Source organism: Peromyscus eremicus, chromosome 23, assembly GCF_949786415.1.
Source record: "Peromyscus eremicus chromosome 23, PerEre_H2_v1, whole genome shotgun sequence".
NCBI lineage: Eukaryota > Metazoa > Chordata > Mammalia > Rodentia > Cricetidae > Peromyscus > Peromyscus eremicus.
Window position 1 is genome coordinate 283838 of NC_081438.1, and position 12085 is coordinate 295922.

The following is a 12085-nucleotide window of genomic DNA, read 5'->3' on the forward strand; positions in this document are numbered from 1 at the left end:
CACCAGCCCCTGCCATCCTGCAGCAGTCTCCATGACAAAGCTGTGGTCATGCATTTTGTCACTGGAGGTAAACATAAGTTGGCCATCCCAAAGGAAAAATTTACCTTGAACAAACTGCCTGTAGCCATACTATATAACACAAGCTAGTCCCGGCCCCAGGGTCAGCCATGCTGGACTTTCCAGAGCACCAGACCTGTTTCCATATAGGCTGTCTTTATTTGGCAGCTTCTCCAATGTGAGCTGCTGAGGTCCTCCTTGCCCTCCAACTCTGACCCAGGTTTACCTTTGCTTCCCACACTTGTCCATGCTGATCTGGCTGTGCCTGTGCACCCCTTCCTTCTTCCTCTCTTCCTGATGAGCCCTCTATGGAAGGGGGTCCTCCAGTTCCATGCCCCTTCCTTCTTCCTCTCTTCCTGATGAGCCCTCTATGGAAGGGGGTCCTCCAGTTCCCTTTGGCTCATGAGTCCAACACCTGCTTGATATTTTCCTAGACCCCTCATATCTAGTGCCCTGGACCTCTGCCATGTTTCACTTTGGCTGCTGGGTTTTTGAGGGGACTATCCCAGTCTCTGGTCTTCCTGTACTGTCTGGTCCTAAGTGTCTTGTGCCCATCTCTGACTTTCCCTGCGCATTGCTGAGGAATGTGGAGATGATAATATGAACAAGGCTGCTGTTGGGATCACCAAAAGAGTTTGAGATGTTGATGTCCTTCTTCAAGAAAATGGTTCAAACACAGGATGTGGCCCAGCCTGGCCTGCTCAAGGCTGTAAGTTCAAACCCCAGTACCACAGAAGAAGATGACTTTTGGTTATTAGCTTAATATTAATATATTTATTACATCACCTATAAGACAAACTATATAAATGTATAATTTCAAAGTGGTAATATACAATTTTTAATACTTGCTGACATTTCTAGGACATTTTATTGATTGATTGATTGATTGATTGACTGATTGATTGATTGATTGATTTTTTGAGACAGGGTTTCTCTGTGTAGCTTTGCGCCTTTCCTGGAACTCACTCTGTAGCCCAGGCTGGCCTTGAATTCACAGAGATCCACCTACCTCTGCCTCCCAAGTGCTGGGATTAAAGGTATGCACCACCATGCCTGGCCCAAGAGATTTTTTTCCTAATTAAATAATTTGAAGTGGGAAGACCCATTTCTAATCTGGATCTTTGAGGTGGGAAGATCCACCTTTAATCTGGACCACACCTTCTGCTGGCAACATATACAAAGGACATGGAAGAGGGAAGCTTGTTCTCTTTGTCAGCTTGCTCTCGGTCTTGCTAGCAAGTGCATTCCTTCACTGACATTAGAGTCTACTTCTTAGGGATCCTGGTGTATCCTGAAGGCTGCTGAGGCATCCAGCCTCATGGACTAAACAATTACTGGATTCTTGGACCTTTTGTTGGTACACAGCCATTGTTGGACTAGCTGGACCATAGCTTGTAAACCACTCTAAAAAATACCTCCACCTGTGTGTGTGTGTGTGTGTGTGTGTGTGTGTGTGTGTGTGTGTACACACATGTATCTTCTGTTCTTCTAGAGAACACTGACTAATACAGTCCCTAATTCAAACGCCAATACCCATAAAGAGCCAGGTGAAGACTTGTGCATTTCTGTAACCTAATGCTGTATGGAGGAGAGGCTGGAGGATCACTGGGGCTTGCTGCCTGCCAGAATAGCCAAAATACATGGGCAGAGTGACAGAAGAGGATACTTATGGCCAGCCTTGGGTACATAGTAAGTTCAAAACCAGCTTTGGATAAACGAGACCCTGTTTCAAAACAACAACAAACCAGTGCCCCACAGATGAATGTTAGGAAAAAGAGCAGGCTTTGCTAGGGATGCTAGCAACCCAAAAGGGAGGCTACTGTAGCCTCAAGCTCTTTTCAGGTCCTTATGGATTATCATGTGAGGATCAGTCAGGGCCAATATGCAAAAGAATCTGTCAGCAGGTTAGGGTTCTGGTGCTGACTGGTTGGTAATCGGCTGGTCATGGTGTCCTCTTAAGGGCAGGACAGCCTGTGGGTCAATTTGATGGTTAATACCTGGTTTGAGGAGTTTGTTTTTTGTTTTGTTTTTGAGACAGGGTTTCTCTGTGTAGCCCTGGCTGTCCTGGAACTCACTCTGTAGACAAGGCTGCCCTTGGAACTCACAGAGATCCTCCTGCCTCTGCCTCCTCAGTGCTATAGTTAAAGGCATGCACTGCCCCCCGGCCTAGTTTTATTTTTTTTTAAAGCAAAGTCACAGGACTACAGGATGAAAACCGTGACCTGAGAGTGTAGAAGACACAGGAGTAAAGCAAGAAGGCACCCTGGGCCATAGGCTTTCGATGTTTGCTTTAGAAATTACCTCTAGTGAGTTTTAACCAGTTCAAGACCCTATGCTGTTCCACACACAGCCACGAGATGGTGCTGTGGCCTTTGCAGAGCAGAAATACCTTGGCAGAAAGGCATCTGAGAAAAAATAAAACACAGGCAGCGGCAGAGCATACTCCCCTTATGCCCAAGCTTCTCTGTGAAGATCTGCCCCATAACACTTGTTTTTCCTGCTGAATAGCTTCAGCTCGAGCCAAGTGGGTTGTGAAACAAACACAAGGAAGAAGGGGGCCATAGCTCTGCGGAACCCCAGGCTGGAAACCTCTGAGGACAAAGTCGCCACAGGCATTGGATCTCTGCAGTCAGAGGTCAGGGTGAGGGTTGAGACAGAAGATTGGTCCATGGAAAGTGAAAACTGGTGGGCTGTTTCAAGATACAGCAGGCTGGGTGATGATGCTGATCCCTGGAGAGCCTGCCCAGGGCAATTGTACCTCAGAAGTGCTTTATGGTTTTAATAATATGGTGGCGGAAATGGGGGTGGCTGTTGCTCAGCACATGTTTTATTCATGTCAGGAAAGACTGAAGTCTACAATTAGCATCACAGCTTAGCAGGGCCACTGGCTTGTCCTCTGGGGTTACCACAAGAGCCCAAGCTGCCAGGTCACAAGAAGGCAAGGCTGGTGAGGCTGCTGCAGGACAAGGACTGGTCCTGGGAGGCACCCAGGGGCCCCTCTTGCAAGTTTAGAGCTTAGTGTGAAGGTGGAACTGAAAAGTCTACTTGTTGACTAGATGAGTGAGGAAAGACCCCAGGCAGCAATGAAAAAGAGCATGTGAGTTTATCAGATACCATGAGGCAGACGCTTGAGGTAGGAGTTGCTTAAAGGCAACCTGGGAAGTTACTCAGAGCTTTGATAGCCTCTTAGAGGTAAGTAAAGTCTGGTAGCCCCAGTCCACTGCAGAGCACTCAGACTTGGGGAGTTTTATAGCTGGGGCACAGATGGGGGGACCTCCAGTCTTCACTCTCAGCACCTACGAATAAAGTGGGTGTTGTTTGGGGGTGACTTCATGCAGTCACAGCAGCTGGAGGAGTACTGATCACCCCTCCACTTCTAAGAGAGCAGGTTTCTGCCGCAGCATCAGCTACTTCATACAGACTGCAGTTTGTTTCAGAGGTCTCTTGCCTTTGCTGCTACCCACTGGACCCAAGACAATGTCTATCCCCTCCCAGTGACATTTCATCGTGTCCTAGCCCAGCCCCACGGCTCCTTTGTCTCCACAGAAGTTGGTGTATGGTAGCTGCTGAGGAGGCTGTTGGCAGGAGGCCAGCTGCAGGCAGGTCAGTGAGAGGGGAGAGTCACACACGGCATGGGCAGCTGTGGAGTCTAATGGGCCAGTTCTGTTTCCCTGTTTCTCCTGAGGCTGACTGGGCATGTCCAGACTTGCCTTGAATTATAGTTCTGTTGTAAAATCCCTAATTCCAGTGACTTAGTTGATGCACTCTTTGCCAAGGGTCATCACCAGCTGTGTTGTGTCCTCATTGCAAGGATACTCACTGGGCCCAGGTTTTCACAGAGATGCCCAAACAGCAGAAAGTAATGTGATTCTTGCCCATCCAAGGCAATCATCCAGAAAGGAGTGTCCTGCCTGAGAGTCAACACCACACTAATGAGGTGCCAGTACTCGGTAAGGATCCGTGAGGACCTTGTGTGAGCCACTCTTCCCTTGCTCAGCCCTTGAGGAAATGTGTCCCTTGGCTGTCTGTCCACATGACCCCCTTAGACAAATGGATGATCTTAGCTATAGGACACCCTTGACTGGTCGCTCACACCTAATGGTGAGTTCTGTGGCCTCTTGAAGTGGTTCTGCAAGGCCCTGGCAGTCCTGTGGCATTTGAACAGGGCCCCATGAGCAGCCCCCAATCCCACTCTAGTCAGGGCTCTGGCTGAAGATGTAAAAACAAAAAAAAAATCCTTAAAAAAATTAAAAAAAAAAAAAAAAAAAAGACAGGGCGTCACTGTGGAGCCCTGGCTGGCTTGGAACATGGTATGTTCTCACAGACATCCACCTTCCTCTGCCTCTAGTGAGATCAAAGGAGTGTGTGATCACACCTGGTCAACAAAATATTTTTTTTCCTTTCTTTTTTAAAATCCCACTCATTTCCCAGTCCTTCCACACCCACCCTCCACCCTCGTAACCTCCCCCAAAAGAAAATAAAAAATTAAAATTAAAACTAACAACAACATCTTGCTGATGCCTCTGGGCAGTGACTTGCTCCTCTATCTACTGCACCTCCTCTCACACCCATCACAGCTGTCTGTCCCCAGTTCCGCTACGCATGTACCACTCCACTCTTCTGTCTTTCCTACCTCTCCATCACATAATTATTGTCGTGGTGGCATTGGAAGCTGCGATGTGTCACTCAGTAAACCCTTTTGCCCAAACAGCTTTACTTGCAAATGTTTATTGCAATGAGTCATTGGTCTGGTTCTGCTACACCATCAACACTGGACTCTCACTGAAACTCCTCTCGGTTTTTTTTTTTTTTTTTTTTTGGTTTTTCGAGACAGGGTTTCTCTGTGTAGCTTTGCGCCTTTCCTGGAACTCACTTGGTAGCCCAGGCTGGCCTCGAACTCACAGAGATCCGCCTGGCTCTGCCTCCCGAGTGCTGGGATTAAAGGCGTGCGCCACCACCGCCCGGCCTCTCGGGTATTTTGCTGTTGCTCAGAGCCATGGTGATCCTGAGGCTATGGTTCTGCAGGACGGACCCCTTCACACAGCAACTCATAGAGGGGGTAGGTGTTGGGGTGGGCCAACTCAAAGGCCTGGATCTGGGCCTGGGTAGTAGCTGAGTTGGTCAGCCTACTCTCTACCCTCTGCCTCACCCCACCAGCTCTCCCATGCTGGTACTTTCTCCTTGCTGTGGTCATTGAGGGGCAGGGCCAGCTCAGCATGGCCCTCATCATGGCTTCAGGTGACAGCCCAGACCACAGACATCCGCATGGCCCTGGGTGGCAACAGAGGCCACGGACATCAACATAGACCCTGGGGGCAGTAAGGCATGGACCCAGACATGGCCCTCAGTGGCAGCGCAGGCCTCTCACATCAGCCTGTTCCTCACCACTGTCGAATCTCCAGTTCTGCCTCTCTCTGCAACACAAGAACTGCCCACTTCTCTTTCTCTCCCATTTCTCCACCACATACTTGCTCATCGTAGTGGCACAGAGGGCAGGCCTCTGGCTGTCTCACCAAGTACTCTTGATGCCCAGATGTTGGAATCACTCTGATGAAGCAGATAAGGAAAGCAGATGAATCTCTGTTTGAGGCCAGCCTGGTCTATGTATCAAGTTCCAGGACAGCCTGGTCTACAAAGAGAGACCCAGTCTCAAGAAACAAAAGATGAGGAAGGGCAAGTGCAGTCTCATCTGATCCAGGGGACCCTGGGAGGAAGCACATAGCTGAAAGACCAATCTGGACCATGACTTTCTGGGATACAGGGAACGTTCCCCTCTGCTACCCAATCCGTAGCATCACTGTGTTCATGACGCTTTCATTCTGGGGCTTGGGTAGCATGTGGTTGTAGAGTACTAACAGTTATTGTCAGCAGAGCAGCCATGACTATTTGCAAGAGACCTCCAACATCTGGGTTGTTGATTGCTGATATTCCCTCACAGAAGGAAGGGGACAAGGTGGGGCACTGCCCTCCTGTTCTAGGTGCTCCCTCTCGCGCCTCTTTGCCATTTCTATGTGATTTGCCCTAACTGAGCATGGCCTAGTAGTTTAGGAAGGTGCTGGGGTATAAAAGCTGGGAAGATCAACCACGGGGCAGCCTGTCTATGCAGCTCTAAGTTGTTCTCTTGAGTTCTCATTCATGTTAGGATTTTCTGGTGATGCAGCCGCTTTAAGGCATCCCTTATTCTGTAAGAAAGCCCAAGGACTCTGGTGGAACCCTACTTTGGTTTGTCATTGGAGTCCTATCACCCAGGCCTGACATTCAGCAAGGTGACCTGATTAAGACTTCACTTCTGGGCTGGAGAGATGGCTCAGAGGTTAAGAACACTGCTTGCTCTTCCAAAGGTCCTGAGTTCAATTTCCAGCCACCACATGGTGGCTCACAATCATCTGTAATGAGATCTGGCGCCCTCTTCTGGCTTGCAGGGATTCGTGCAGACAGAACACTATATATGTAATAAATAAATAAATCTTTGAAAAAAAAAAAAAAAAAGACTTCACTTCCAAACCCAGGCCACAGTGACAATTACACCAGGGTAATTGAGCTTCATCTGCATGCGCAGGTGGCAGGATCCTGCACAAATGTGGAAGAAGGCCACTGGCTACCTCTAACCCCAGGCATTCTAAGTTTCATTACTGGGCAAAGGGTTAACCTGGTTCTGCATGGTGCTAAACAGTCGGGATCAGATATAACTACATGTGGTAACATGTTCCCAGGAGCTGCAAGCCTCATGCACAAAAAGTGAGAACTTGAAGGGTGGGTTCCATGCAGAAAACCTGGCAAACTCTGGTAATATGGGCTGCTATGGCCAGAATGGTGAGGGTTCATGTGTCACCTGGGCCAAGCTGTAAAGTCAGCAGAGTTCCACGCAGATAGGGAGGGGGGGGGTGCAGCAGAGGTGCCACCCACAAAAACACAGCCCCAAGGGAAACAAGGGGGACGGTGAGCAGCCCCACACTGTCTCAGGATGTCCCTGAGGCACTCTGAAGCCCAGAGCCTCCTACCCCAGGGAGGGATACAGACAGTGAGATTACCTGCCTCAGAGCCACACAAGACACTGGACCACATTTCATCCAAATCAAGGTATTTATCACTGTTGATTGACATGAAAACAGACTGTTTAAATAACCAGAGTCCACGGTGGAAACACAAGGCCAGCAGGAAGGGACTGAACAAAGCAGACAGGGCTGCTGTATGTTGATTCAGCACAAAAGCGGTGGTCAGGAAACCAAAAAGGACAGCTGACAACACATGGAAAAAGCTTGAGAGGGTCTGAATGCAAAACCAAAGCCAAAGGAGCTACTACAGGCTTAGTGGTGGGAGTGGGGGCGGGGAGGGCAGCCCTCAGACAGATGCTGGGGTACAGGAGGAAGAAAACTAATCTTTTTCCCGGAACCAACTTCTAAGATTCTGTCTGGCTTACACAGATCCAGAGAACACTGCACTAAGGTTAGCACATGGGCACAGGTTTGTCCTCGTAACTAGAGAAATTCCTGAAGTCTGCTTCAGTCTAAGCAGATGCCCAGAAGTGTGGCTCTCTGGGAGGTCCAACTACCCTACAGGAAGCTCAGACGCTGTCTCCCCCTACACATCCTGTCTTGCCTCCGTGGCTTGCATAGTTGAAGGGTAGTCGGTGCGGCAGTTACTCTGCTGACAGAGTTCACAACTGACAGCCCGAGTGGGTTTTTGTGACTACGTACACAAATAACCAGAAGGGTTTCTAGAAACTTGTTATAGACTGTCCAGGTTAAGAATTTAATAAGTTTTATAATTATATCAACAGAATATTTACATTTTTTTCTAAAAAACAAACCAAAGAAATCTTCTTACACCTATGCATAATAGAATAAGGCAGAAAACCCAAAGTTTTGTACATTATTATTAATTATTATTTTAATATATATCTGTAACTTCGGTTCCAAGTACCAAGGGAAGGCCAGAGCCGGGCCTGAGTGCGAAGCCTCACAGTGCGCTGGACAGAAAGACCGTTTCTTTCCATAAATAAGACAAACTCTGGGGCTCAAATGGGATCTGAGAAGTGAAACTGTAAATCCCAACTAAAAATTCTTTTTTTGGTTCTTTAAAATGTCGTTAGAGCACAAAATTAAGAAAAATACAAAACCATTAAAAATGCTTGTCACCTGGGGAGAGGTGGGGAGGTACAAAGCTAAATTTTTCCCAGTGACCTAATCGCAAGCTCGGAAAATGAAGTCACCCCCAGAAAAGCGTAAGGTCCTCGACTACACAAGCAAGCCACAGCGTGGAGCGAGCTGCGCTGCTCCTGGACTCGGGGAACTGTGCTCAGGTCCCAGAAATTTAAGTGAGCCAGTCCACTCCGCTGGAACTACCGCGCCTCCACTTCGGGCGGGTTGCACGCCGCAGGAGAGTAGTCGCGCGCCTCGCCAGGCCCGAGCGCCAGCGGCGTCGTCCTGGGGCGCGCGGGTGGCGTGGACACCCCGCCTGCAGCCACCAGGGGAGGAGGCGCACCGAGTGCGGCGGCAGCCGGCGGGGTCCGGGCCAGGAGTGCGCCGTGCAGCGCGCCAGGAGTCAGGCGCGGGTAGTGCATCGCAGGCAGGAGCGAGGCGTCTGGGTCGGGCGCGCGTGCGCGCTCCAGCTCCTCCCGGCGCACGTCCCGCAGGCGGTCAGGGCTGTAGTCGTGAGGCTCGCGGTCGCGGTAGGCGCGCTCAGAGAGCTCAAAGGGAGCGGAGCCCACAGCGGACGGCGGGGCGGGAAAGGTGCGGCGCGGCAGTTCTAGGCCCCGGTAGGTGTCGCGCGGCGGGTCCCACACGAAGCCCGGCGTGCCCAGGCCCAGGTGTGTGGCTGTGGAGTGCACGCTGACGCCCGTGAGCTCTGGTGTTTCGTCTTCCCTGCGCTCCTCCTTTACCTTCACGTCGCCCTGGGGCCGCTCAGGCGTCTGCTTCCCGGACTCCCGACCCAGCAGGCCTGCCAGGCGCAGGCAGTCACCCAGGGCTGCCTTGCAGTAGGGCGATGGAGGTCGTGCAGCCAGTTTGGCGCCATCCTCTTTGTCAGGTGAGTGGCTCTCCTTGACCCGAGGCTCAGCCTCGCGGTCTGTGAGGATCCCAGGGCGGCCCAGCTCACCAGGGCCCCGCTGCAGGAGGCTGCTGATGGGGTGGCCCACTGGTGCTGCAGGCGAGCCATGGCTCAGCAGGCGTGTCTTCTCCAGGAGGTCCCTGGGGACGACAGGACAGAGCCATCACCTAGAGCAGCTATAGCTCCTAGAAAGCTGTTTGTCAAGTTCCTGCTGTGTGGAGCCTCTGCATCCTGGGCTCCAGGGCTTGTCCAGTGTTACAAGTACCCCAGCCTGAACACACTGTTGACAATGGGCTAGGGAGGCAAGGCAACATGGCTACCCCAGTCCTGGAATTCCCTGCTCAAAAGTAAGCATTCTCAGACTTAGGGGTGTGCAGTTGCTTTCTGGTGATCTGAGGGTCCTGAAAACACTCCTCTACAGCAGTTTTTCTGGTAGGGTCCCCAGCTGTGCCTACAGCAGGCTCTTCTCCCACACTTGCTCCTAATATAGAAGTCTGGGGCAGGCCCAGGCCTGTTCTCACCGAGTTTAGTCTGTCACACTGGCCAGCTCTGCTCTCACCAGGCAAAGGACCCTGAGCCCCAGAGCCTGACCTCAGAGAGCACCCTAAGGAGGACTGTGCCTGCTGCAGGAACTGCATAGATCAGAGTAGGCTTTACCTCCCATGGAGAGGCCCCTGATCTTCCACCCCACCTTCAGTTACGTCCTCAGTGCTGACAGTGGACTGCAGCATATGTATAGGCCTGAAGCCACCCTAAGTTCTGGGTACTCTGACCCACACATCTGCTTGGCACCTTTACTCCCTTGTAAGCTCTTCTTTCCAACCGACTTCTGCTACTACGGAAAGCAGTCTGTGGGGTAGCCCTCACCCCACAGACTCCCAGGACTCCCAGTACCTGACTTTGACCTGACCTCAGATCAGCAGTCTCCCAGATGTCACTGGGTATGGACTTTAGTCCCAGCACTAGGGAGGCAGAAGCAGAAGGATTTCTGTGAGTTCGAGGATCACAGGGGGAGATTGCATAGGGAGCTGGAACTCACTATGTCTACAAGTCTCCCCATCTCAAAAAAAAAAAAAAAAAAAAAAAAAAAAAAAAAAGAGTTCACTTGTTATTCCCATGAAATATCCCCATCCTTAATGCAGAAGAGGTAGACACTCAAAAGGTACACTGCTTAGGGTTTATTGGGCTTTGGGACATACTGTCTCGGGCAACTCCTAGGAGCATCAACCAAGCAGGTTTTGACCCAGGGATGCCTGTTAAAAACACCTATTACATTGATTTTAGTAGCCTAAACCTTTCCCAGATATAACGCACAGCCGAAGTGCACTCCCTATCAACAAGAGCCTTGTATTGGGGACACCTGTGGAGAAAGGAACCCTGAAGCTCTCGGTTTGCCTCCACCTGGAGGCCTTTCCTCTCTGCTAGTATTTAAGCCAGGGAGGTCTTTACTTTTGTAAAGTAGGTCTTTAAACACAGCTCCCTCAGAGCCCTCAGGGGAGTCTAGCCATGGTTCCTCTGCCAGGTCAGTACCCTGGAGTCTGGTTAAGAAATTGTGGGGTACTGACTTACCCAGAGACCACAGCTCTGCACAATGCCAACATTGGAGGCATTAGGACAGGTGAAGGGAAGGGCTGGTGCAAGGAATAGGGTGGGGTGGAGTAAGGACTGGGTGGGTGTGGGTGTGTATGGAAGAAGTGGGAGGAGAAGGGGCGGGCAGAGTCAGGAACAATGTAGACCTCGAGGGGTTAAGAACCTAAAAACTGAGAAACTCCAGACAGGAAGGTTGGCATGTTGATCCAGCAAGTCCTTGATAGAAACAACCTGCACTGGGACCTTCTGCCCTAAAAGCTCCCTTTTCTACCTTATAAATCCCCAAGCTCCTGAGCCTGGGCACTCAGTCCCTACTCCCACAGAGAGTGCTGCTCTTCATGTTCTGACTGAAGGCATCTGCTTCTGTAGAAGTCAGTCTCCTCATTTTTATGTTGCCTTGCTCAATCTAGAGCTAACATTTGGTGCCGAAACCCAGGGGGTTTGGGGGTCCTACACCCTTTCCTCTGAGTAACCTTTCCTCCTGCCCCTTAGCCATCTCCCTACCTTTTCTGACACCAATCTCACCCAGCTGCTTACCTGGCATACTACCTGAAACCTCTGGGTCTTTGTGGCCTTTGTCTTCATATGCAGTGCAAGCCACATTCTGAGGTTTTATTGGTGTGCCATATAAACTCAGTTTGACTCTTCCTGATCTGCCCACCCTCTCTCGCCATCTACCGACCTCTAGAGCAGAGGCCTTTTTCCATTCCCCACACCAGGGCATCCAACATCCACACATTAAGGTAAAATCCAGGTTGAGTTTACAAGCGCCCTCAACTGACATCTCAGAGGTCCTCCAACTTCCTGCCTCTGGCTTTGCCTGCCAGGTCACTGTCATTGGGGTCAATTGTTTCCAGTCCCTCTCTGGTTGTAGGTGACCACTTATAACCAGAAACAAGCTTCAACTTACCTGGCCTAAAGTAGGGTATACAATATCCATTCTAGGCACTTTTGGCTTGCCTTAAACCTTTAGACATTAGTAAGCCTGTTGACTGAGGTCTGGACCCAACACAAATTGGATACTACTTTTGGCTTTCAAAGTCTCCCTGACTCAGAAAACTTCGTAAGATGGAGGGGCAACAGTTCTGCAAGTCTCTTGCCTCCCTCCATTCCTGCATATCAGGTTTCTCTCTGTGTAGCCCTGGCTAGCCTGGAACTCTCGCTGTAGACCAGGCTGTCCTCAGATCTCAGAGATCTGCCTGCCTCTACCTCCTGAGTGCTGGGATTAAAAGCATTCGTAGCCCATCAAACCTAATTCCCTAAACTCTTTCTCAGACGCTAATCTGACTGATGAGGCCCCTCCCTATCAAACTTTTCTCCCATTCTGCCTCTGTGCCACAGGGATGAACTGTGAAACACAGATTCTTTTCTTTGACACAAAAGGTCCAAT

The 12085-nt window shown here is 50.4% G+C and overlaps 1 protein-coding gene across 11 annotated transcripts in view; it reads right to left on the reverse strand.

The window, feature by feature from the left end:
* Nucleotides 1–7430: 7430 nt before the first annotated feature.
* Fbrsl1 (fibrosin like 1) overlaps nucleotides 7431–12085 on the reverse strand; it is a 75722-nt gene continuing 71067 nt past the window's right edge. For all 11 annotated transcript variants that reach the window (XM_059249316.1, XM_059249314.1, XM_059249313.1 and 8 more), the window contains one exon: nucleotides 7431–9245. In XM_059249316.1, the coding sequence (XP_059105299.1) occupies nucleotides 8399–9245 (847 nt within the window). In that variant the 3' untranslated portion in view covers nucleotides 7431–8398. The remainder of the gene's footprint in view (nucleotides 9246–12085) is intronic.